Source organism: Equus przewalskii, chromosome 29, assembly GCF_037783145.1.
Source record: "Equus przewalskii isolate Varuska chromosome 29, EquPr2, whole genome shotgun sequence".
In the NCBI taxonomy this organism is placed as follows: domain Eukaryota; kingdom Metazoa; phylum Chordata; class Mammalia; order Perissodactyla; family Equidae; genus Equus; species Equus przewalskii.
In genome coordinates, this window is record NC_091859.1 from 33977397 (window position 1) to 34005350 (window position 27954).

The 27954-nt window shown below is 41.8% G+C and overlaps 1 protein-coding gene and 1 long non-coding RNA gene across 39 annotated transcripts in view; one reads left to right on the forward strand and one right to left on the reverse strand.

Moving 5' to 3' along the window:
• The window catches only part of RBFOX2 (RNA binding fox-1 homolog 2), a 265853-nt gene that overhangs the window by 134813 nt on the left and 103086 nt on the right, over positions 1-27954 (reverse strand). For 2 of the 38 annotated variants that reach the window (XM_070600293.1, XM_070600283.1), the window contains exon 1: positions 11849-12094. The exons of 31 other annotated variants lie outside the window; for them this stretch is intronic. In XM_070600293.1, the coding sequence (XP_070456394.1) occupies positions 11849-11863 (15 nt within the window). In that variant the 5' untranslated portion in view covers positions 11864-12094. Of the gene's footprint in view, positions 1-11848; positions 12141-27954 lie in introns of those variants that run through there. 5 more of the 38 variants (XM_070600279.1, XM_070600290.1, XM_070600282.1 and 2 more) reach the window with 5 other exon arrangements.
• On the forward strand, positions 23965-26357 carry LOC139080320 (uncharacterized). The gene is made up of 2 exons (XR_011534753.1): positions 23965-24507; positions 24768-26357. It is a non-coding gene; the product is annotated as an uncharacterized lncRNA (long non-coding RNA).

The window sequence follows — 27954 nt, forward strand, 5'->3', positions numbered from 1 at the left end:
AGAATGTTCTTATGGGGTCAGCCTGGGGCACAGCGGTTAAGCTCGCATGTTCTGCTTCGGCGGCCCGGGGTTTGCCAGTTCGGATCCCAGGTGCAGACATGGCACTGCTTGGCAAGCCATGCTGTGGTAGGCGTCCCACATAGAAAGTAGAGGAAGATGGGCACGGATGTTAGCTCAGGGCCAGTCTTCCTCAGCAAAAAGAGGAGGATTGGCAGCAGTCAGCTCAGGGCTAATCTTCCTCAAAAAAAAAGAATGTTTTTATTTACATGTCAGTTTATCTGAGGAACAGATTCCAACAATGCGACTGGGAAGTAATATCATCCCCATTTTACAGATGAGACACAAAAGCATAAAGATCAAGTGATTTATTATAATCACATAGCAGGTTAATAACTGAGCCAGAAACAGAACTGTAACCAGCATATGATGTAATACACAATGAAGCTATAATCAGTTATTTCTGATTTTCATGGATATGGCAATCTGGCTAAACGGCCAGTGATTAAAGGGTTCATCTCACACTCAGAAACAATAACTTGACAGCTATTTTAAAGAATGAAAGATAGGCTTTGATTTATTTAACCTCTGAATTAATTGTCTAGATCCAAATAAGGAAGTAAGACACCATATGAGTTAATACACAAAAAAGATAGCACAGAACTTACAGATTCAAGTTAAGTGGAATCAAAACCCAATATTTTAGTTGGATTCTTTGCTACACAGACAGTTCATTATACTAAGAATATCTAATTAACCTTTCAACCAATATTTGTGAAGTGCCTATTCTATGCTGGCCTTATGTTACAAGCACTATTTGTCATCTCATTTAATAATAGTGAAGGATGCTGACAAAGCATTCATGAAGAGGAGCAGCAAGCTCACATTCAGAGAAGGACATTAATTCTAAACACGAATGCAGTGGTGGAAACCAGATCACAAATTTGAAAAGCAGCACCTACTTCCGGAACCAAGAAGAGAAGAAGGGAGCTAGTGAAGGAAGACTACAGCTCCTAAGATGTACCTTACTCATTGCAAAGAAACTGAAGGACCTGAGGAAATGTATCTCTGGCTTTGTGGCCCCTGCCTTTCCTCTCCTCACCAACACGAGTGCCTGTGACCACGCTGATTTTTCACCCCTCCAAACACACAATTTAACATCTACAAAAATGAATATTTGCTTAATTGGTTCCAAATTTATTCCCTAGTTTATAAATTTTACAACAACAAAATTCCATATTCTGGTTTGAAACATAACAAAGGCTAATTGTTTAAAGCTAAATGGCAGATTAAAGCAAACATATTAAACAAGGCAGCCTTCTTGGACAACTGGAAGCTTATCATCTTCTAGCACTCATGCCTAAGGCTTTCATCTCTACTTAAAAGTTTTATTCCCACCTCCAAACCCTGATCCCAATGCCTTTTTACCTCGTACCTGAACAACTCTCTAGCTGTCACCCAACAACTGCCCCACGGTAATTGATCTGCCTGCCTCCAGTCCCTCCCAACCCATTCCATCCACAGAACCCAATTACAAAGCACTATTTCAAGACGGTTAGATACTGCTGTACTGAAAATTTTTTTAAGAATTCCTTATTTTCTACAGAATAGTGTAGTAGCCAGCCCTGATGGTCTAGTGGTCAAAACTCAGTGCTCTTACCGCCACGGCCCAGGGTCATTTCCTAGTCAGGGAATGGCACCACCCATCTGTCGGTCTTCATACTGTGGCAGCTACGTCTTGCTGGGATGTTGAAAACTATGACACTGGTATTTCAAATACCAGCAGAGTCACCTATGGCGGACAGGTTTCAATAGAGTTTCCAGACTAAGACAGACTCGGAAGAAGGACCTGGCCACCTACTTCTGAAAAAACTGACCATGAAAACCCCGTGAATAGCAGTGGAGCATTGTCTGATGTAGCGCCGGAAGTGAGAGGATGGCACAAAAAGACTGGGCAGGGTTCCGCCGTGCTGTACACAGGGTCTCTGGGAGTCAGACTGATTCAAGAGCACTAACAACAAAGTGATCTAGTATTCAAGATTCTCCAACTTATCCCTCAAACCATTTCTTCCATTCCTGTCTCTTCCAATAATATTGTTCTCTTCACTAGTCCCCAAACTTTCCTTCCCCTCTTCTTTTCACTCCACCAATGTCCAATCATTGCCTATTATGCGTCAGGTACCTTTCGAGGCACTGAGGATATACCAGCGCCTTCATGAAGCTTAACATTCTAGTTGGAGGAGAAAGATAATAAACAAATACACAGCAAATCAAGTGCTGATAAGTGCTATGGAGAAAGATAAAGATGGGGGAAAGAGGATGGGAAATGCTGGGCAAAGGGGTAGGGATGACCATTTAAACAGGGTGCTCATCACAACATGGCAGTTGAGTAGAGATCTCAGGCAAACAAGGCAGTCATGCTAATATTGGGGGGAAGGGGGGGCAGTGCTAAGGCCCCGAGGCAAAGTGTGTTTCATATGTTCAAAGAATGGCCAGGAGTGGAGAAGAACATGAAGTCAAAGACTGAGCCAGGTGAGCAAGTCACAGAGGGCCTTATAGGCCAGTACAGGGTATTTGACTTTTATGTTGAGCGAGATATGAAGCCACTGGAGAATTTTAGGCAGAGGAGCAACATAATGTGACATTTCAAAGCATTACTGTGGCTGCTGGGTTGAGGACAGACTTTGGGGGCGGGGGGGGGGGGAGAGGAATAGAAGCAGGGAGGCTAGTTAGAAAATTATTATAATAATATAGGCAAAAGATAATGGTGGCTTGCGCCAGGATGAAAGCAATAGGACTCATGAGTAGTCGTCAAGTTTCATGTTCGTGCTTGACACTATACCTTTGCTTATGTCAGTTCTCCATCTGGCTTGTCTTTATTTTGTTCTGCCAGAATTTAGCTTAAATTTTACCTCCTTGAAGAAACCTTCCCCAACCAATCCCATCTTCAGGGATGGCCCATTTTTCTGAATTCCTGTTGACAAGTGCCCATCCTACCTACTAAATGGCATTCAGTCTCTGCTACAATATATGGTTATTTATCTATTTAACTTCTCTGTCCTTTCACCCTATTATCCATGAGAAAGAAAATACTTTACAACTCTCTTTTTGAGGAAGATTAGCCCTGAGCTAACTACTGCCAGTCCTCCTCTTTTTGTTGAGGAAGCCTGGCCCTGAGCTAACATCCGTGCCCGTCTTCCTCTACTTTATATGTGGGATGCCTGCCACAGCATGGCATGCCAAGCAGTGCCATGTCCGCACCTGGGATCTGAACCAGCGAACCCCGGGCCACCGAGAAGCGGAACGTGGCGAACTTAACCACTGCACAACCAGGCCAGCCCCCTTTACAACTCTTGATATCCTCATTTTGCTGCACAAAATAGATATTTAATAAATGTTTACTGATAATCAAACTGAATCACTTAGAAATGACTACTTGTCAAAAGAAACGATCATTTACTCACTTCCTCCCTAAACTGCCAAAGCCAAAGAGATGCCTGACACAGCTGTCCAGAGGAAACCTCTGCCCATCACCCAGGCCACACATCATCTTGAGCTACTGTTCACAATAGCTGCTTACTTAGCCACAACGAGTTTCTCTGGACCTGTGGTTTCCAAAGTGTGGTCTCTGGACCAGCAACATCAGCATCACCTGGGAACTTATTTAGAAATGTAAATTCCCAGGTCCACCCAGAGCTAATGGATCTAAAACTCCGGAGATGGAGCTCAGCAATCTGTGTATTCTGATGCACTATAATCTTTGAGAACTGCTCTGGCTTAAACGTATAACTAATTACCCTGTTTTTTCATGAGCTTTCTGAACAATTCCATCCTGGCTTATATCTACAGTCATGTCCATCATTATTAGAAGTCCAAGTCTTCCAGACGGTTCACCCTACTCAGCTCTGTACGCCCACTCTCCTGACCCCGTCTCCTGCTCCTCCTTGCCCTCCCAAGCCCTAGAAGTCATGAGATGTCCTCAGTGAAGTCTTCTAAATACTCGCTCTTTTTCTCTTGTTCCCTTCACCTTTTTGCTCAAAGGATACCTGATTGCCCCTGAGAATACTCCTTCTTCTGCAGCAGAAGCTTTTCTCCTACCCATCACATAACTCAGCAGGGGCACGCAGCCTCCTTGTTCCCCACTACCACACAGTGTTGGACCTTACAGTATCCTCCTTGCTTTCCAATACCACTTCTCTTCCCTCCACCCAAAACGCAGACCCTTTCAAACAGATACGGCCTGCCAACCTCTTCAAACCTTAGCACAGGGCTCCCTGTCTTCACCTCCTTTATTAGCCTTCTCATTCTTGACGACTTCAGCATCCACATAGATGACTCATTCAACACTCTGGCTTCCTAGTTGTTGTTTTAATGTCTTTAGCACCAACTATATTTTTTCACCGCTTCACCTAAGCTACGCACCTAACATCATATCCTAGCATTGTCATCACCCATAACCACACCATCTCCAAAAATCTCAAGCATTTCAAGCATTTCACACTCACAGGATCAAGGATGCCTGCTCTAGTGACTTCCCCACTCCAGCAATTCTCCAACCTCCTTGAGATCTCTAATCTGTAAGTTGATCCTACCACTTTTTCACTACTCCTACTCCTCCTCATGTTAAATTCTAGGATCTGACACTATACATAGTTCTTTTCCAAATGTCTTAATTCCCTTCCCCCTTTTTCTCTTAGTCTAACTCATCTGGTGAAATCTCATCTCCTGGTTAAATCCAACTATCTACTTTTTTCTCTCCTGTATCTAAACAACAGAATATTACTGGATAAAAATCACACAACTGACTTCCACACTCACATCAAGTTTATGACCATAGATCTGAAGCCTCCTATATCTCTCTAGTAAGTTCATTTCCCATTTTTTGAGATGACTACTATTTCATACCTTGTCCTTTCTCCCCAAATCTGCAATAATTCTTCTCCACTCTCCCCATTTGCCCTTTCAGCTACATTCACCTTACACGTATAAAGAAAGCAGGCACAATCAGAGGACTCCCTCTTCTCCCTGAAACCAACAGCACCAGCCTAAATCTGGTGTAAATTCTACCTGGCTGCAAATCCACATACTCTGTCTCCTTCTTATTAAAAAGAAAAAAGTCCTTCCGGCCCTATCTAAGGCCAATCCTTCTTCTGTGTGCTGGATATAGCATACTTTGCTCTTGCAATTAGCCTCTTTCTTTTCAGCATGCTCAATTTCTTCCCTTCTACTGGATCTTTCCTGTTGACAGAAAACATGCCTGAATATCACACATCTTCTAAAAATCCTCCCTTGAACCCACATTCCCATCCAGTGACTGACCCAATTCTTTGCTCTGCTCTACAACTAAACAAAATTCATTGTCTCAATCTCAGCATTCCAATTTCAATTGGCTTTTTATTCCATCATTCCACCTGAAACAGCTCTTGCCAAGTTCACCAGTGACCAACATCCTACCAAGGCCAATGACCACAGATCTGAAGCCTCCTATATTTCTCTAGTAAGTTCATTTCCCATTTTTTGAGATGACTACTATTATCTGGTTTTAAGTTATTCAAACCCAGCACTTTCTTCTCCAGAATCTGTGATATCAAATACTTGCCTTGTTTCCGTCCTACGGCACACAATTCTCAGTATCCTCAGACATCTACTGAAAGGCCTCAGGGCTTTGACCTCAGTCTTCTTCTCTGGTTACATTTTCTCCCAAGGCTTTAAATATGCACTGATGAATCTCAACCTTACATCTCCAACTCACATCTCTCTTCTGAGCTCTAGACTCATATCAAATTGCCACTGAACTTCTTCACTTGGATCTTCAATAAATATCTCGAACTGAACAAGTCCAAACCATAAATATTGGTTTTCCTGTGTATTCTCTGTTCTGTTGTAAGGAAATGGCTTTTCGATCCTAATTCCTCAAGCCGATATCTGAATAACCCAGAGGCCTCTTTCATCTCACCACACACAAAAGCCATCTTTAGTTCTATCAAATTGCCCTCCAGAGTCTAAGAAAGAAGTGCCATCAGCTCTTGCTTAGACTACAGCAATAGCTTACTGACCTCACATACCACTTTTCCTTAAAAAAGTCACTCTCCTGCTTAAAATCTCTCAATACCTTCCCACTTTCACCAGAACAAAATTCAGATCTCCACCATGGGGAATGACCTGGCTCTTGCCTACCTCTCCAGCCTTATCTTCCTACATTCTCTTTGTTCTCTACAATCCAACCATACCACCTCTCTTTCTGCCCTTTGACTACCCCAAACTTGCTCCCACCTGAGGACTTTGTGCTTGCCACTCCTCCTGCTTGTAACGCTTTCCTCCCATATTTTGATGAGACAGTGTTTCTTATCATTCAGGCCCTTTTTCGAATGCTAAAGCATTTGAGGTCATATTACCTTGTCTTCTCTATAGCACTTACTAGTTCCTGCAATTATCTTGTTTGCTTACGTGTTTACAATTTTCTTTTCCCAGTTAAAAAATACAAACTCTTTATGGGAAAGAAATTTGTCTTGTTCATGCTCTTTCCCCAACCTTTAGAAAGTGTCGGCACACACTAGTCATTCCATTATGTGTTAACTGCTTGCTTAGGCCCCTACAGTTTTCTGAGCTTTTAAAATATGCATCAAACCAATTTCACCCAAAGTATAAATATAAGTCCTGCAATAACAATAGAAGCCTCTTGTCATCTTTCTAATATACAAATCTGATCATACCTGACCCTGCTTAAAATCCATCAATGGCTCCTTATTGGAATAAACAAACAAATGAAGATCTTAAACTCTTTGGATAATCTGGCTTCTAAAATTTTAAATTTTCATCCACCGCTATTCCACTCATCCCACGCATACAGCCACATGGAATTATACATGGCTCCCAAACACCTATATATTGTTTCACCAAACTATTCCTTTTTGGAAAGTTAATGACCCTTTCTTACTCCTCACACTTCTACTTGTCCACCTCCTCCCCCATAAAGATTTCTGAACTCCTAGATGCTGTCAGTCCTTCTGTCCTCTACTTGCCTTGCCTCTTGTTAAATAGGAGAGTTCTCCCTACTCCTCAAGCTGATCCTATCTTCTCAAAGCTAAGAGGAATGATTCCCTTCATCTTCCCTCCCACAAAAAACTTGGTCCTCTTTCAAATCATGACAACATCCTTTCAATTTTACCTTCTGAATATCTCTCATACAGTTTTACTTCTCTCTGGCGCATGCTATCATTACCACTCTCCATCACTTAGACTATTTATTACACAACAATCACCTAACTTTGCTCTGAACTCTTACTCCCCTCAATCTGTGTAGATATCTTTTTAAAAAACAAATCTAATTATAAACTCCACTTCAGCAAGCCCCACTTAAAATCTTTTAATGGCTTTTCACTGTCAAGTATCTATTCACAGTATCTGGCCTCCAATGTTATCTGAACTGAACTGTTGCTACATTTTGTGATAACTCAATTTATTACTGTCTAGTTCTCTAACTGCGTAAACCAATTAGGATGGCAAAATAGTGATAAAAAGATTAGCTTGATTGTAACCTGAATAATAAGCTACTGTTATTATTACCTTATTGGTTTAGCACAATATAGTTTCCAAAAAACTTTAACACAATTATCTCAACAATCTGTTAGGTATTAGTAGTCCCATTTTAAAGATTAGAAAACTAATGCTAGAAAGGTCGCACACTGACAGATGGTACCACTTAGACCAAAAACTATGTCTTTTGACTCACAGTCCATGATTTCCATGTTTTATGATAAAGCCATCAATTACTCACTACTGTATTTCTAAAATGGCTGACACGCATTTTTCTAAGATTACTCCACTAAGGTTCCCAAGGACTACCACGTCCCTTTCACGACCTGGAAAATCAAGGCATATACAGTTAAGTAACTTGTCAAGTAATTAACGGAGATGGAAACAGAATTCAGGTTATCTTATTTTCATTTCTCTACCCTAGTCTATATCATGCTGAATGGTAGGAGGGATAAACTGGACATTACTGAACAAATAAAAGAAAATGTTAAGTGTGTAATAAGCTCTGAGGCCAGAGTGACCAGAGTTCAAATGCTACCTCTGCCAATTCTAAATTGTGTGACTTTAGCAAGTTACTGAAATATCTTCTTTCTCCTCTGTAAAATGAAGATAACAGCTAACTCCCAGATGTGCTGAAGACTAAGTGAGGTGTATGCCTAACACATATGTTATCACTCAGTAAACAGCTTAACGTCAACAAAACAAAAACATTAGCTTCTTCCAAAATAGGATGGTGTGAAAAGAAATGAGAGTTGGGACTGAGATTCCAGCTCTGCCATTTCCTAATTGTCAAGTACCCTCCCTTGGTCTCCTTCCCCACTTGTACAATAGAAATGATACTTAGCCCTTAGCACTGCTGTGAGGATGAAATAAGATAACATATAAAAGCACTTTCTAATTGATAGCATCATACGAAAACCACTATTATCTGTGTACACACACTCTCTACCACTGTGTTATAAATTCTTTAAAGGCATGCGAAGTCGTTAACCATCTTTGTATTTGTAACAGCTGGAAGCACAGTCCTCTACCCACTACGGGCATTCAGTAAATGCTGGCTGAACTGATTTACTAAGAAGACAGGACTGAACTGTGACAAAACAACAGTTCAAGATGAAATCCAGAAGCTCATCCATGTAGAATAGGAGGAAGAGAGAGCCTGGGACCAGTCTAGCTAAGATCAGCTCAGACAGGGAGAAGACATCCTGACTTCTGGGAGCTTAAATAAATGGTCTGTAATTTTGCTTACTGGATGTACATTGTACAATCACCAAACAAGTAAGTTCCCTCAGGATAGGATTCATGAGTCTCCTTCCCTTCCTCCCCCTCCCTCCATGTTTTGGACAATGAAGAGGAGAGGGGAAGAATAAATGACATAATAAATGCTAAATAGTATTGCACCCCTCCAAAAGAAAAGTTTAGAAAAAATAATGGGAATGTTCTCTGTCAGGAAGCAACTTTAATGAGAGTTCATCAGTCGCCAAGTACTTAAATACTGATTAAGGGGAGACGTTTCACATAAAACTAGTATGTGTCTATCAAATTCTCCCTACATGAATCCAAAGCCATCCTTAACATGCTAGAAAACACACTTTGAGGTGGTGAGCAGTCTGTCTATGCGAATGTTCAAAGCAAAAAGCTGGCTCGCACCAGTTATTTATGAGCATCTGCTCTGTGCCATACACTATGTGAAGCAGGCTTCATAGATTATTCCAAATCTTCACAGTAATCCCATGAATTAGGCATTATTTTCCCTACGTGACAAATGAAAAAACTGAGGTTCAGAGAGGTTAAGTGATTTGTTCATGGCCACACAAGTGGAAATGACAGAGGTGGGATTTAGGCCTAGTAAAGTCTCTCAAACCCATATTCTTTGCACCTACCATGCTGTCCCTGATGCTACCAAATTCACTAACAAGGACGGTGACTCAACAGGAACGTGGGAGAAGATCTAGACAAGAGGCATCTATAGAGCACAGGCGGTATTCTCTCTCAGAGTTCTAGACACAGGAGCAACTAACGAAGCGCATCTAACCACACACCCAAACGCTCGGATGAGCTCTAACTCAGTCTGCAGCTCCACAGGTTCTAAGAATGTTCACACTGCTCAGAGGCACTGACAAGCGAACACAGTTCAGTCATTTTTCTAGAACAGCCAGAACAGTGCCTTCAATCACGGCTGCTACCAAACCAAGCAGGCAATGGAGGTGAAGTGTGGTTCACAGCTTTCTCCCGCTTTCCAGGACCTCAACATTCTTGCATGATTGAGTGTCTTCCTGGCATATATACTGCTACACAAAATTTGGAGAATTTTAGACTTAGAAGACGTAACTCATGGATGTGGAAACTGAGACCAGAACAGTTAAGTGCTTGCCCAGTGCCTCCTGGCTGGGCACTGGCCTGGACAAAACTCTGATTTCCTACTCCTCGTCCAGTAAGTTTTCTCCACAGCACGCCCTCAGTGCCTCCCCTTAATGGTTGACCACTTAGATTTCCTTCTTGATATCTGGGTGTCATGCAGCTATGGCTCCTTCTGGGCATTTTCAATGAATCCAACAAATGTGTGCAGCATTGGGTGAGATGATGTGGATAATAAAAAGAGAGAGCTGACACACTTTTTGTCCTCTAGACACTGCTACCCAAACTTTCAGGTGCCATGGCACACAGAGAAAATGGTAATATTTTTATGGCAGCAAGTGGCAAACTAGAAAGCCACGGTCCTAGTGACCAGAGGAATCCTAGGCCCCGCCTGGCTGCTCCAAGGGTTGAGGGAAATAGTTATCTTGGCATACATGAACCTCAATCCAACATGTGGTACTCCAGTTGGGAAGCTCTGTTCTGGGGCTAACAAGTAAAGGGGACTAAGGTAAATTTACAAATAAATGTAATATAAGAAATAACTGAGGAGACTGTGACTGTCTGCTTTCATCAAACGTAAATGAGTGGAAATGAGACTAACTTAACTTGCTTCCTTTCATAGCTCCTCTTCAGACAATTCAAAAGACAGAATAACCCATCCTCTGGTCAACAGACAGCCGATCAGTGCCATCAACAAGGCTGCAGAGACCCTCGACGCAGAGGCCTAGTTCACAGGGAGATGAAAACTACTGAAAGCACATAAGGGTGTCAGAAAAGTCCTTTGACCTCTTACAGCTACTACAAAAATAAATCAATAGAGGAGAAGAAATTACATTTCAAGGTCATATTCAAATATGAAGGGAGAAGCAGGAAAAGAAGCCACTCCCAACACACACACACACACACTCTGACCAAGCTCGATCTCCTTAAACCTAGTTAAAATTCTGCCGTCTGATATTTATAAATTTAGCCTGCTTGAGCCAAGTAGGTTTCTGCAATTCCAGACATCTAGGCTGAAGGGCAAAGGGCAAAGTGAAACTTTAAAAAGCTGGCCAGTATCCAAGGGCATCACATCCAGGACACTCCCTTAGCAACACACAACAGCTGTCTGCCCAAGAGGATACCGCCATCTTTGCAAGGGACTATACATGTTCTTGTTTCCACAACTAAAAGCAGGGGCTTTTTTTCTTGTATTATTTATTTTCCCTGTCACTCTCCTAAAAGGTATCACATTTCATAATTTAAAAACCTCTCTAATCCCAGTATGTTTCCCTCCATCCCAAATTACAATGCCGTAGTTAGCAATAAATTAAAATAATGTAAGGTATTAAGTTCCTGGCTAATATAAAAGCTGTATTAATGTCTGGTTATTAATTACTATCCTAGCTGCTATAGACTTGGTTTCTAACTATGGGCAAGTCACTCTTTGTGACTTAATTACTTTCCTCATAAAATTTTAATAACAACAGTGACCTACATCATAAGACTACTGTGAAGGACAATAAAGACTATTAGATAAAAACTTATAAAAGCTTATTCCTAATTAAGAATCACGCCACCTATTGGCTCTCAATATCTAAAGACATGGTTTGATTATCAACGTCAGTGCCCCCAAAACAAAACACAGGCCGATCCTGACCCACCAGAAGAGGGAAGCTCCTAAAGTGACTGGCTCGTTCCACCAGCCCCATTTGCCTTCTCCAAACCTACCAAGCCCAGGGGATGGCACTGCACTGGGAGCGCAGCACTTGCACCTAGGTCTAACAAGATAAACAACATTAAAAAAAACCAATGTCACAATCACTGCTAGGTTTTAAAAACCTAACACCTATGAGTAGAAGGGGATGCGGCAGTCTGTGCTCCGTGGGGAAGGCCATTTGTGCAAGAGCAGAATCTCGCAGCTTTCCACTCCTTATATGTGCAAGTGCAAACCCTCACCACAGCACTCTGTACTCACCCAGAGGTACATCATGTCAGACCGGGCTGCTCAAACTCAGCGGTCAGTTGATCCTGGACTGCAAAAAGGCACTTCAGTGAACTGCAGGAAAGGAGGTGCCAGAATGGGGGGGCAAGGGTTCGGGGTGGGGAGAAACCCCCCCCAAATTACTTGAGTTTAAAAATCTAAAACAACCGGTCTTCTCCCCCTCCTCCCTCCTCTCCAGCTGACTGTTCTGTTGTTCTCTCTCCTCCCTCTCACCCTCCCTCCCTCCCTTTCTCTCTCTCTCTCTCTCTTCTCTCTCTCTCTCTCTGGGAGTTCCCAGCCCCGTGTGTCTGAACTGGAGTGTACAGCACACTCTCTCTGTATTTGCCTTCAGGGAATCTCTCTCTGTCATTCTACTTCTAGAAACACAATCATCACTCACAGAGATCATTGCAAAAGGCAGGGATGGGTGGGGTTGGTAATAAACCACCAGCACCAGTTTCTGGTGCTAGACATAAACTAGCTTAAGATGGGTTCCTTAAACATGAATGAAGCAATCAAAAACTCTGCCCTCCAAGGCCAAGGGGAGTGAGCCAAGCTCCCCCTCCGCCCCAGTTCTTCTGGAGACCCTTGCAGAAGCCACGCATGAACAGAGAACCTGCTCAGAGCCTCCATTCCCTCCCCGCAGCGTCGGCCTTACACCACTGTTCTTCACATAGTTTCGCCACTAATAATCCTGAATCTTAGAAGTTTTTAAAACATATGAAAAATTATATATAAACTCAAATAGGTTTTCATCTTTTTTATTACTATCACCATAGTTCAGACCAACATGGCCTCCCTTCTGAAGAGAGAAAGGACATGGATTTTAGAATGAAGTGGATTTTGAGCCCCTACCATGTTGCAGATTCTTTACTAGGCATGAAGACAGGGCAAGGTACAAAGCCTGAGTGTGAAAACTGGGTCTACAACTCCTATCGTGACGGCCTGGGGAAAGTTATCTAGCCTGTCTAAGATTCTGTTTCCTCAACCAAAACCTGGGTATAACATTCTTTTTGGAGTTCTTGTAATTAGACCAAATGAACTATGCAAACTATCTGCCATGTCCCTGGTGACCACATTTTCTAATTTACTTCAGCTCAAACATTTATTAAGTGCCGCCTATATACCAGGAATATTTTTAACCATTATATCTTCAGTGGTGAACAAGTATTATGAAATCATCTGTCCTACTGGTTTTTCATCGGAAAACAACTAACCTCTCCTCCCTACGCCAGTGCCCATGCTCTTTCCGTACTGCACTACCCATTGTTCCATGTTTAAATTGAAAGGCCCAGCCTCGCTGTAACACAGCCCCCCTCTGTAAGCCTGGTGTTTGTAACACGACATTCACCGCCTCTGCCAGTTACTACTACAGGTATTCGTGTACCTACCAATCTTATTGCCTTTATCCACATCTTTAAGGGCAGAGTTCATCTATTTTTGGCCACAGAGTCGTTTGTATAATACCTAGCACACAGTAGGTGGACAGTACATTCTCAAAGAGTTGTGAGTTTTGAGAACGATTTCACCCCTATAACTCATTAAAGGAAAAACAAAATAAAACAAAAACAAAAGGCCTACCACCTTCCAGCTGCCTCAGGGCTCTGTTCCCCGCAGACAAGCTGAAACAGCTCTCTCCTGCTTATAAAATCTCCAAGTAAGGTCTGCAAGCCTCACACTCAAGGCAGGCCCCGCGCAGGTGCTGGACGTTCACTCTCCCTGCCTACTCCCGGCCGCTGCAGGGCACGGGTCTCAGGCACCTGCTGCAGGCGAGCTGCTTTCTCTCTTAGGGTAGAAGTCAAGTCACTTTTCCTTTTCTTCCACACTTTAGTGTGCCTTCTGCAAGAGAGCTTTTGATCTTTTCTCTCCTGCCACCTTAAACTCCCAGCTGACTTAAGCTTGGAGAGGTGGGGCACGTATTCTGAGCCTCGCCCAAACCTTGTCTTTTTCTTTACGCAGAACCTCTCAGTTCCTCTGAAGGCAGGATTACCTCATTTTCAGTACAAAAGAGTAAGAACCTCCAAGTCTAAAACTGAGACAACCTTTTTTATTAACAGGAAAACAAATCTTGACTTTCTATAACTGTTACTTAGAATCTTTTACAGTCCATAATCAATTTTTATATGCAACTTTCCTCTCTAGTTTCATAGGTCTTGTCCTACAGCTTAAGTCACCAGACTTCCCTACACTCCATGCTATGTAACTGTGTTAAAACCACACTGTTAAGAGTTAGTCCATTTAAACTCTCTGAAGACACAGAATTGTTAATACTCATTCATTCTTAACCAAGTATCAAAAAACAAACACAATAAAATTTCACACCTTGCCACTTTATGGTGTCATCTTTAAATCAAGTTCGAGAGGGGATAGACACCCTGCTCTCCCAGAGCAAAGTAAGAGAAAAAAGATGCTCAAAATGAAATAAAGAAAGTTTAAATATGTCAGAAGAACTCTGAAAACTATCTTCAAAACTCCCCTGAGTGGAACCATTACAAACTTCTCTGCAATCACAGGGAGAGTTAGTAAATTCCTACTCTAAAAGTATCCCTTCCTTTTCTGATCATAATTTTTTTTTTTTTTTTTTTTTTTTTTTTTTTTAAAATCTACATTCTTTTTTTTTTTTTATTTTATTTTTTTTTTTTTTTTTTAAAGATTTTATTTTTTCCTTTTTCTCCCCAAAGCCCCCCGGTACATAGTTGTGTATTCTTCGCTGTGAGTTCCTCTAGTTGTGGCATGTGGGACGCTGCCTCAGCGTGGTCTGACGAGCAGTGCCATGTCCGCGCCCAGGATTCGAACCGACGAAACACTGGGCCGCCTGCAGCGGAGCGCGCGAACTTAACCACTCGGCCACGGGGCCAGCCCCAATCTGATCATAATTTTAAGAACTGAAGTGGATGGTCTGGTTAGAAATCAAGCTCTTCTGTGTGTCTTCTTCACACACACAAAAAACCTCCCAAAACCCACAGGCAAGCTAAGTGAATCTTTTTTATTCATGCTCCTGCACGTCTGCATTTCCCTACCTTAAAAAAAAAAGGAAACAAAGAGGTCGGAGAAAAAAAAAAAATCATTTCAAACCATCAAAGTCAAACAAGGAAACCTGTGGTTTATCGCAACGCAGGATTCAGATGAAGAGAGACAAAGGTATGTTAAGTCCTCACTAGGAAGACACTCGGAGAAGGAGCACAGTCCGATACCTAGGAGTAAGACGCACAGATACTTCATTCTGTCAGGAGAACATTTTATCAGACTGCGTGACAGTACACTGAAGCTTATCAGCCTCCACATCAGCTCAGAGGAGAGAACGTGTGGATTTGAGCATCAGAGAAGGAACTCTTCTAGGGAGCGCCCACAGACGAAGTCTGGCATGCTTGTTCTAAGAAAGAAAAATCAGATTATCTGGGACAGCAATATGGGTGGCTGCCAGTAATTCTAACCTTATAACACATCCTGAATTCCTGCTTTCATGCTGGATCTTGTAATGTGAAGAGTCTGGTGGGCAGAAAGGGTTTGGGGCCACATTTTAGATTCTCGGCCTCAAAGTCTAATAATTCAAGAGACTGCATATTTTATGCCAGTTTCCCTGTGGGTGCGAAAGGCTGGTGGGGGAAGTGTGTACATCTAAGGAGCCAATGCAATTTCAAAAACATATACCTGAGAAATCAGGCACTGAGAATTTTTCAAAAGCAATTTGAAGCAACCCTCTGTACATAATTTATACTCCTTTCACTTTCAGGAGTGGGAGAGACCATACAGACTCACCACAACAATGAGCCATAGAAATGGGCCATATAAGGTCCACCTGAATTTGACTTAAAAAACAACAAAGTTGAAAAGATGGGGCTCTTTTAACCTCATTTCCTCTCAGCTTAAAATAGCTAGGATTCCCACAGGGCAGTTCTCTAGTAGAATTTGCCACTCAAAATGTGACCCATGGACCAGCATCAGCAGCATTACCATCAACTGGAAGCTTCTTCGTTATGAAGAATCTCAGGCCCCATCCTACAATCACTGAATCAAAATGAACATGGTAACAAAAGTCCCGGGTGATTCCACGCACATTCAAGTCTGAGAAGCTGGGCCAGATAGAGCACTGTCACCAGCAGCAGCAGAGACTCAAGGAAGACAGGAGTAGATACAGTTGCGACTTTCCAGTTAGGGCATGGAAACCATTCTGGAAGACTAACTAGGGAGGCAGTATTCCACCCCTTCCTGCTGATGTATCTCTGTAAGGTAGGCCCTACTTTATCTCTTTAATACATAAAAGGAAATTGGTGCTCAATGGTTAAACAATTTGCCCATGGTCTCATAGCTCGTGAGTAAAGGAGCTAAAAGTTGAACACAAATTTGTTAGACTCCTAGATGATTTCAACTACACCACACTTATTTACTGATAAAACCAAATCAAAACTGACAAAGTCACTGGAAATTTTACCCTGGATGTAACCCTGCACTCTATCTCTGGCCATTACCAAGACTTCAAACAATAAGTGATAGAGATGAGGTTTGGAACTCAGTGTCCAGACAGCGTACATGAGCTTCCAAAGGCTGTGGCTCTGGCCAGGTGCTGCTGCTATGACTGATGTGGTCGTTAAGAGCGGTTCTAGAAAGCTCTTGTGAACTGTGGTTACTTTCTATGGTGTCTGCAGTGAGCTCCTGGATGCACACATGGAGAAGAGGGTAGATCTTAGAGCTCACCTCTCAGAAAAGCCACAGGCAAACAGATTTGTTAAAGCTCTTGCCTCCAGTTTTTAGAGAACCCAGAGCAACCATCCCTAAAAGAGGAAAATGAATTATCTTGAGAGCTCTGTTTTTCCTTATTAGGTTTCAATCAAACTCTCAAAAAACCTCCCATACTTTCACTAACTTGCTCTGGTATCCCCTCCACTACAACTGTTGACCTCATGAAGGCCCCATCCCAACCACTTTTTCATTATCTACCCACTCAAGTCCTGTCTTCCACTCCCTATATCCAACTTTGACTCCACGGTCCATAATTATAATCCCTTCCTTGCAAATCCCCTCGAATCATTTGTCTTCTCTATCACTGCCACTTGGCAAACTCCAATCCTGGTTAAATGCATTATCTGCCCTCTCTGTGCCTGTGCCCAGTCAGCTAAAGGTTGCTGGAGAAAAGTCACATAACCAAGCTGACGGACTTCACTATATATCCATGATCACAGACCTCAAGGGAACACTCGGCAATGCCAAGCAATCCCACCAAAGCGGCCTGTGTAAGCTTTCCTGCTCGCCAAATGACTATGTCTTACCTTCTCTTCAAACCTACTTCATTCTCTTCCTCCCACCCAACTTGCAGCTGTTGCTCTATCCAAATATTTCATCTTAAAAGAGAAGCATTCAGACAGTCTCTTCCATCCACCAATCTGCAATCCTACCTAGAAATGCGAGCATCGCCTCCTCCTTACATGCGTTACAATGAAGGAAGGACTGTGCCACTCTGTTAACCATCCACTCTTCTCCTGCATCATCCATGTCTCCCCCTCTACTCATCACTGTCATGCCAGCAAACAAACATACGTCCATCTTCAGAAAACCTCCCCTCTGCTCTCATACACCGATGGGCAAAGCGTACGTTGGTATCACCATTCTGGAAGTCTGTGTGGCAATATCTACTAAATTCTGAAATGTGCATGGCCTGTGGCTCAGCAATTCCACCTCCAAGGAACCTACCTTAGAAAACCCCCGTAAGCGTAGAAGGTGGCACACTGCAGCAATCTGGAAGAGCAAAAACCTTTAAGAACATAAATGCCCAACAACAGGTGAGTGACTAAATGAGCTAAATTGTTTTAAAACAATTCTCCTTCAGTCCCTCACCTCCCTTCAGCTCTCCAGCATTTCCGTGTTCACCACTCCACAGTAAAACTGCTCAAAGAAGTTGTCTACAGCTGTTTCCACTTCTTCTTCAATTTCCTCAAAGTCTCGAAGCCCTCCACTCCATTAAACCAACTGGTCCATGTCAACTACTTCCACGCTACCTAAGCCAGTGGGCATTCTGCTGTCCTCAACTTACGACCTCTTAGCAGGGTTCGACAAAGTTGGTAACCTTCTTAAAACATTCTCTTCTTCTAGCTTCTGAAATACTACAATCCGGTTTTTTTTCCTGAATCGCTGAGTACTTCCTTTTAAGTATCTTTTTCTGGCCTCTCTCCCAACAGACCTCTAAAAAGGAGGTATTCCTTGGGGCTCAATCTTGGGTCATCCTCTTCTCTCTCTGAGTTGTCTCATCCATTCCCATAGCTGCAGACACCATCAATATGCTAATAATTATATCCCTACTCTAGACCTCTTCTCATGCTCCAATCTGATTATTTAGCTGTCTCACAAGCATGTCAAACATAACATGCCCACAACTGGGTTCTTAATTCTCTACCACCACTGCCCCTGAAATCTGGCATACCCTTGGTGTTCCCTACTTCAATAAGAATACTACCTGGTTGGGGCCAGCCCTGTAGCCTAATGGTTAAGTTCGACACACTCTGCTTTGGCAGCCTGGGTTCAGTTTCTGGGCACAGACCTACACTACTTGTCAGCAGCCATGCTGTGGTGGCATCTCACATACAAAATAGAGGAAGACGAGCATAGATGTTAGCTCAGGGCCAATCTTCCTCAAGCAAAAAGAGGAAGCTTGGCAACAGACGTTAACTCAGGGTGAATCTTTGTCAGCAAAAAAAAAAAAAACCTACCTGGCTATTATCAAAGCCAGAGACCCTTCTCTTATCCCTCACGCCTCACATCGTATGCATTAGCAAGCCCTGTGTGACTTCCTTGATCTCCACTTCCATCACCTTAGCCTAAGCTACATTCATCTGTTTCCTGGACATTGCAATAGTTCCTCCACTGCCACCATTGCTCCCCTTCAACATATTCATCACACAGCAGCCAGAGGGACTTCCTAAAACAAAAATCAGATCACATCACTCCTCTAACTCTATAGCTTCACATGACACTTAAAAATTTTTTGTATACGAAGTCCTTACAATAGTCTTTCAGGTCCTGTATGATCTGCTGGGTATCCGCCTCTCAAACCTCATTTCTTCTCATTAGCTCCCTTTCAATCACTATCCTCTAACTACACTGATCTTCCGGCAGCTGCTGATCCAGAGTGAGTCCATCCTCTCCACAGCACCTTTTTAGCCCCTTCACTCCCTGCTCTTGAAATCTCTCTTCATCCTGCCTTCATTCTTTGCAAGGCTGGCTCCTTCTCATCTTTCAGATCTCAGGCTAAATAACACCTCCTCAAACAAAACTCCCCAGACCACTCTATCTAGTTGGAGGTCCTTCCCCACAAGCTGATATTCTCTATTACTCTACTCGGTTTATTTTCTTCCTAGCAGGTATCAAAATCTATAATTAATTTACGTGTTTATTCATTTGTTTTCTTATTTGTTGTAGATTTTCTTCATTAGAAAGTAGTGTTTTTGTGTATATCATATACAACTGAGATCTTCCACTACAGAACATTTTATCCCTTGCCTTTCTGTTAGGGAAGGTCAAAGTTATTTGTAGGAGTTTCTGGCACTCAGGCAACTGTCTAACCAAGTCCTATAAATAAAGTTAGAGTGCAACTAATTGCATCCTAGTTACCAAAAGGACTCAAAGTTTTATCATAGCTACAAACCATAAATACATGCCAGCACCAATGGCTTTAGAATGTTAGTCTGAAATAATCATAATATTAATATGAAAAAGCAGTTCTAATTTAATCATTTACTTTAAGCTAATTTGAGTATCATATTCCAAACTGCCTCCCTTCTAATACTATCAATGTTTTCTGCTCAGCACAATAAAATGATTGCATCCCAATCTACACTCCACTATAATCAAGCTTGCTGTATAGAAGTTAATTATCTAGAGTCTAGAAGCATGCATCTAACACAGCAGCCACTAGTGAGTCACATGTGGCTATTTGAATTTAATTAAATTAATTAATATTAAATTTTCAGTTCTTCAGTCACACTAGCCACATTTCAAGTGGTCAAGAGCCACATGAGACTAGTAGCTATCATGATGGACAGGGCAGATGTAAAACATTTCCATTGTCACAGAAAGTTCTGTTGGACAGAGCTGTTCTAGAACACGGTAATAACCAGGAAGCAAAGGCCCTCTAAGTAGCCAGAATATCAAAATGTTCATGCACTTTCATCAGCAGGAAAGCTCTGCCAGTCCTTCTCTCTGAATCTATTTATTTTTATTTTAGAAATTCTGGATACCTGCCTATTGAAAATTTAAAAAGCAAATTAGGAAAAAGAGCTAGGAAGCAGTAGGGAATAAGTACCAGGAGAAAGAGAATATTATGTTAGAGGCAACCACATCAGGAGCAAGGGAGAACACGAGAAAAAAATCTAAAAAGCAGATAAGATATCAAAAGCAGACAGATATCAAAATGGGTCCCTTTAGTAAGGCAAAACCAGCAAAAGCTCCTGACATACCACTCTCTTATAGTCCTAAACAATTACTGATGTTGACAACTTTGTTGAAACCATTAAGAATTTACTATTATACTGTTAAGAAGAAATAAATTGTATAGCTATATAACACATTTTAGAAAGCTTTATTTCCAAAATAGCTAAATCTTAAACATCTTGGTGCTTAAAGAAGGGAAAATCCTCTCAGTTAGTTGGAATACTCGATCACCAAAAATAACTCATTCTTAAAATATTCTGCATACTCAAATTCAATTCAGGAGTTCAGTTTCACTAGTATGAATGAATGTTGCCTACAGAGCAGGTGCAGATACAAGAATCAGCTAAGATCCTTCTGTTTAATGCATTATGGGCCATCCCTACACTAGAACACTGGATAGCCTTGGGGGGCGGGGACAGGATGAGGAAGCTCTTAAAATACTGTCATGAAACACTCGACTACATATCTTTAAGTGATAAAAGAAAGGTTCAGAACAATATACAGCACAGTACCATTGAATTAATAAAGAAAAAAAGGAATTACACACAAAAAGGTAAAACACCCATTGCCTCTAGAGGAAAGACTGGGGGACTCAAGACAGGAACTGAGGAGCAACTTTTCACTATGACTATTTTTACCTTTTGAATATTGAAGCATGTAAATGTATTATTTATACAAAAAACAATAATAATCTTAAACTTTTTTTAAAAGTTCTCTATCCCCAAGAAACGTATAATCTAATGGCTTATCCAGGTTTCAAAACACTGAAGGAAGAACGCTTTTCCTTTTACCAATGACTAGACATCTAAATATTTAACACATAGTTTATTCTTACTAAAATGCTCACTCTATGGGGCTGGCCCCGTGGCCGAGTGGTTAAGTTCGCGCGCTCCGCTGCAGGCGGCCCAGTGTTTCGTTAGTTCGAATCCTGGGCGCGGACATGGCACTGCTCATCAGACCACGCTGAGGCAGCGTCCCACATGCCACAACTAGAAGAACCCACAACGAAGAATACACAACTATGTACCGGGGGGCTTTGGGGAGAAAAAGGAAAAAATAAAATCTTAAAATGCTCACTCTATACTACTTGAAATGCCAATAAACTAGCTGATTTCAAAAAACTCAAAGTTGAACTTAAACAGAAACTGCAATGATCCTTGTGATTATCTCACATTAACTTTTTAAAGTAAAAGTTTGCAAAAATATGTACACATCTCAAGAAAAAACTCATTTGATTGGATAATACAGCAGAGATTGGTTGAAAAGCTCCCAGGGAGCCACAGAATGGTCTCCTGTACCATGGGGAGGCAAGGTCAGCCAGTCCCTGAGGTTGGGAATGCAGCTGGGTGTGGCCATAAGACTAAGTTCTGGCCAATGAGCTATTAGTAGAAACTTATGTGGGACTCCCTGGAAGTCTTCTTAAGTAGGGGAGGGGGCCTCTTTTCCTCCTCCAAACTGCTTCATGGTAATGCGGGAATGATGGCTGGAGCTGTAGCAACCATGTGGGCCACATCCTACAGACAGAGAAGCAAAGAGCAGTTAAGGATCCTGGATCCTTGATAACCATGGAGCACCACATCATCCCGGACTGCCTAATTCCAGGCTTCTTTTTTGTGAAAGACATAAAAACCGCTCTCTTGTTTAAGCCACTTGGTGGGGGGGGGGGGGGTGGGAGAGGATTTCTGTTATATGCAGCTGAGGTTAATTCTAAGGATGTTTTCAATAGCAAATTATTTTACTGTAATTTACACATCAAAATTCAATTTCTTTTGAAACAACAGAAAGCTCTACACACATTAGTAGAGGGCAGGCCTGAGATTAAGACAGAGATCGTCAAAGAATCTTGAAATGTCTAGGCTGGAAGTCTAGGCCAAAAAGTCAACTAGTCCACCCCCCTAATCTACTGTCTCTAACCATCCCACACCAAAATGACATAAATAAAATTTTAAGTTAACAACTCCTGAATTCTAGTAATGAATATATACTCTCATATTCGTCATCTGTAAAATGAGGGTAATAATGCCTACTTCACAGGGATGTTGTCAGACCCAAAGAAAATAGAGTATGTTAACTATTCTGTAAATAGAGCATTAGATATTATCATTACCATGACAATTACCACTGTAACAGCCAACTGGTGTGAGTCACGAAACAAAAATTAGACGAAAGCAATTAAATAGACAGAAACTTGGGTTTGGGGCCCAAGGAATTCTGTGAACTTGCCAAACTTCTTTCACCAACTCCCTTATCTCTTTATCTTTCAGAAAATACTACATTAGGAACTTCAGTGTCCTTCTCGAAAGAAGGCAAAGAAGGCAGGTAAGTGGTTGCAAGGAGAGAGAACAACAGCAGCAAAAGGTTTAAAGCAATTAGTGAACACGAGGCAGCTGAAATATACGATCCTGTTTCAGTCTTTCACAAGTTGTCAACAGGTAATCCAACAATTTTTAAATTGATGCTAACAATATTTTTCTTCTACAATTTATTCATTCAAAATAAAAATACTAAATACATGTACACGGGTCCTGCGATGCAGAAAGACTATTTTTAACCTGTGCACTAAGGCATAGGCAGTATATTTAAAACAAAATGGCTTAAACTCTTCCACTTTTGCACTTAAAAATGATCTAACTTCTCCAAAACATGTTTCAAAGTCTGACAAAAAGCAAATGAATTCACTTCTTGAAGCCATTAACTCATCTATGAGACCATTTCTGATGACTACTTTAACCCACACGCACATTGTACATGAGTCATACTGTGCTGTGTTGTTCAATTAATTATACTTCGAAAAGTATTCCACAGTCAAATAACTTTGAGAAACATACTTTAAGTAATTCTACAACTTGCCAAATTTCAGCTTTTCATAGATCTTCTAACAGGGTACTAAAATTAATAGATGCTGTTTGCTAATTTCAAATGTACTCATAGGAAGAAAACAAGCTATTCAGGGGTGTCAGAGATTAGCTGACAGGCAGATAGGTGCCAAGAACTTGCTACACAATTTAAAGGGCTATAATCAGGAGAATGGGAGTGTGAGAAACAAATTTGGACAGCTTGAAGGTTTCTGTTCCCAAGAAGGGACACCAAGGGTACTGCCGAGCCCCTTCTGCTCTGAATGGCCAAATCCAAGCAGCTTTAATTAAGCAATAAGATTGCTGGAGAATGAGAACTACTCTACCTTTCCGAGGTGACATACTTATCTTATCATGCCTATTTATGAGTCTGAATGAATGACTGCAGGTTGAGAGTCTTTCGAATTAGCAGAAAAAAACTGAAATCACATTATCTTCTGAGAAAGTAATCTATCCAATCCATGCTAGAATGGACCAGACCATTCTATCCCAGATCTAACTGACGGCTTCAATACCAAAGTTCTCCCAAAAGTTAGTACATGCCAAACTCTATAAGCTTATTTTCAGGCTATGACTACACTCTTAATAACATAAATGAGTTCAGTGGGACTTTAATCATTTCTGAAACACAGTTTATTTTTAGTAAATATAACAGTCCCCCACATGGGAAGCTACAACCATGCCAAAAATTTTCTATGAGGAGATAAAATCCTATTTATAGACCTATCAGTTGCTCCTTGCTTAGGTTGTGACATAGTTTCCACTTTAAGCCTGATATGACCTCCCCTGCCTCCTCTGGTCTCTAATGTTCTTTTCATCCTGAAGTTTCTCACATTTATCTTTATCTCCACAGGGTACTTAAGTTAAGCTACTACGAGTGGGGGGGGGAAGGGAGAAGGAAAGAATAATCTCCTTTCCCTAAGCCTTCTCCCATTGGAGAGTTTAAGCTAAGTTTCAGGAACCTAAAAAGGGGAAAAGAGTTCTTCATTTGGTGGGCTTTTGGGGAGGGCCCAGCATAAATATTCAGCAATCATCAAGAACATTGCTACGAGCCTTGCATATGGTAAATGGGCCTGCTGAAGTCTTCCTCTGTGTATGATTTAGCCTAAAGTTTCCTATCTTTTAAAAACCCAACAAGAATAAATGTCTAGGGGTTTCTAATATAGAGAGTATTGTACTCAAAAGCTAACCAGGGAACCGAAAGGTAAATATAAGAGCTTTATTAAATTTTTCCTAAAACTTGCGACCGCCTCAGGGATGGAGTTGTCGCTGCTTTAACAGCAGCTGCTGGCATCTTTACATTCCCCACTTGCAATGCTGATTGGCGAAGTCTTCCTCCCCCAGTCTCCGGCTATGTACATCAGCAATTCTAGAAAGGTAAGTACCTTACCCTAACTCAGGGAACTATTGTCATTGTTTTCTTTCACTAGCAGTGGCATGACCCATATCCCATCTCGCCCCTGCCCTGTCCCACCCTACACCCTGGAGGAAACTGTAAATGAACCCTGCCTTTACTGCTCTGGAAAACCCTAATCTCTTTCACCTCAACTCCAGTAAAATTTGCTGTCCCTGGTTCACTTATTTTTTTTACAATCTTAAGCATATACTGCCCTTTGTTATTAACTCCATGTTTGTAGGTCTTGTATCCTGAACGAGACTGCAAATTCCACTCAATTATGAGTTCCTAAAGGGCAATGAGCACGTCTTCTTCATCTCAGTATCATCAGATTCATGCCAAGTGATCGGCATAAAACAGGCACACAGGAAACAACGTCGAAGTATTTGTGAGACTGATCTGGACAGTGGAGACAACGTCGTGAACACACTTCTCTCCTGTGAATCTCTCACTGCAGACAGCTGGGAAGGGGCACCATAACTGTAGCAGAATTGAACCACAAGCAAGTCCTGAAAACAGGCCGTTCAGTAAGAGAAACCCACCTTTCATTGGATTCCCACCATCATTCTCAGGTGTTCAGAGAGCCAGCTTCAAGCGCATTTGGGGATCAGTGTTTTACGTGAATTTCCTGCTAGGAGTGCAGGAGATTTAGTCTTGCTTTAATTTTAAGTTAATCTCAGAACGCTTTGCTTGTGTTATTAAATGTTCTAATGCATATTCATAAGGGAAGGGTAGGGCTAGGGTTAGGGTGAACACAGGATGTATCAAATAATGGGGCAAATGATAACATTGCCTTACCTCCAAGAAAATTCTGCTTTTCTCCATCTACCTCTATAGTATCCTCCCTCAGGCCTACCTCTTCCTGCCCAGCTTAATCCACAATGAAATCCCCAGCTCTCCTGTACCTGATGATGAGTAGCTAGTTATTTAGTATTTTCACTTATAACAAGAAGGGATGGATTCAAATTTCAGTAAAAATAATTTGAACTAAACATTAGTAAAAGTTACCTGATTGTAAAAGCTGGAAAGGACCAGAAAATACTTCCCTTAAATATTTGTTTCAACTGTAAAGTTTATCATATAAAATGGTATTTCCCTTTTAAAAGAAGACAGATTTTCTGGGGAGGTGAGACCTGAGGCTTGGGCATGGATGATTAAATGAACCCTAAGACCTTTTTCCAGAGGGAGCATGGTCTGAAGAAAGAATTTCAGTCTGGAAGTGAAACAGACCTGGAATCAAATTGCCAAACCACCACTCATTAGCTGCGACCTTGAGCAAGTACTTCAACCTCTCTTAACCTCTGTTTCTTCATCTATAAACTCAGAGTTATTATGAAAATTGGCAATAATGTACATAAAACATCTAGGTCAGTGCCTGGCTTACTAAGTTATAATTGTTAATAGATTCGCTTACCATCATTTTTCTTAGTTTGCAACAAAAGATAGAAAATGATTCCTTGGCAAATCTGACATTTTAGGGCTACTACTATAATTTATTTTAAATTGGTAGCAATAGAATATCACTAAGAACTCATCTAAAGAAAGCTATTTTCTCCATGAATTTAAAAGTAAAATCTGCAGGAAAAGAAACACAGTGTTCCTTCCATTGGGCAAGATGTCCCTATTAAGCCAGGTGGCTAAGATCATTTATAAGGACTGTAGTGAAAAAACAAAGCTCTAAGAAAGGAGGAGCTTCTAATGGGGGGAGGGATGTCATAGGGATTCTGGGTAGGACTAAACCCAATATTGTGGTGTCTAAGTCACAGAAAAGCTTCGAGTAAAGGAGATTTTTTTTTTTTAATCTCCTCAAAATTCCACTCCTCCCTTAAACCAGAGATACTCGACTATCACAAACACAAGGCAAAGAGGAAAGGAAACACCTGCACCTGCACGAGGAAAGGGCGACACTGAGGAAGGGGGAGATGCTGGCTGGAAAGGATGAGAATTTCTCTGTGGAGCAAAGAGGAAACTGGCTGCTGCACCGCCTTCTGCTGCTGCTTTCAGGAGATGGCAGGAATGTCTAAGGCATGCACCTGCTCTAGTAACAGGGCCGTGAGAGGGAAGACAGTCATGTCTGGCCCTTCTACAGGCCAGGACTAAAAGCTACTAAGGAGTTAAAGCTTTCAGAGTATTAGAATGAAAATGCTGGAAGGACTTTTAGGGCTTTTCTAGCCAGCCCAGTGGAATGGAAGAAAGTGCGGGCATTAGAGCCAGATGGGCCTTCCCAGCTATGTGACCTTGCGCAAGTTGGACAGCCCCTCTAGCCTTCACTCTTCTCATCTAGAAAATTGGATGAACAGCATTTGCCCTGCAGAGGGCAAACTGTAAAAAGCACACTGCTTCAGAATAGGTACTAAATACAGGTTAAATGCTTTTCCCCAAACCTCAGGCTAGCCACACATCAAATGCTGCTGGCTGGCATATACATCTCTATCAAAAATGTTCATTCTCTCCCTTTCCTTTCCCTCTAACTTAGCAGAAAGGGAATCAAGTCCAAGTAGGGAAAGTAACTTTCTCAAGGTTACACTGCTGGTTATTGACAGAATTAGGCCTTAAAATCCGTTTCTTCAAGCTCAATGCATTGGACCTTGCCTCATTAGAACCACTCCCTTGGGGACACAGCAAGCTTAGTTTAACGTGATATGGGCTCAGAGAATCAATGTGAACAAGGGAGCACGCTAACTGCAATGTCAGCAGCTCCCTGCGATTCAGACACCCAAGAGTTAAATACCCAGCCTCAGCCAAGGCTCCCGGAGCTGGAGAGCTGCAGTTGGGCAGAGAGGCACTGAAATCCATTCCGCGGCGTGATTGGTTGTTTCCAAAGGGGTGGGGAAGAGGAAAAGGGAGAAGAATGTCACCCGATCACTACGGGTAAACAACAGCAGGAGCATCTGCTCAGGTTTTCAACTAAATCTGTAAAATATTTCTGAACACTTGACCACCAAACTCAGAAGACTGTAACCTCTGACCTTCACGAACAAGAGAGCCGTGTTCTGTAATCACCAGCTACTTAGTAATACAATCTGGACGAACGAACGCAAAAAGTCAGTTTAATATTTCTCTAGCACAACATTAGTACCAAACGCTCATCCTCTAGGGGCTTGAAATCAACACCGCCACCATCCCTCCACCCGCCCTTGCCATTAGAGAGGAACCAGCCTGCTCGCTTCTACTCTACCATTTTTCTCAAACTCTGCCATTTCAAAAACCAGACGAGACTACACAATCACATTCCCTCCTCTGAATTTCTCTCCATCCTCTTTGAGAGGAGCCCCTCCTTTTTAAAAAGGATATCTTATTGCAAGATGCAACCTCTCTGTAATTATGTTAGCACACATGTGCAAGCAGAGAGAAGGGAGGGTCTGGAGAGACAGAAACCCAATATCTTGCCAAATCCATTGGGAAGTCTGCCCAAGTTATTAATCCAG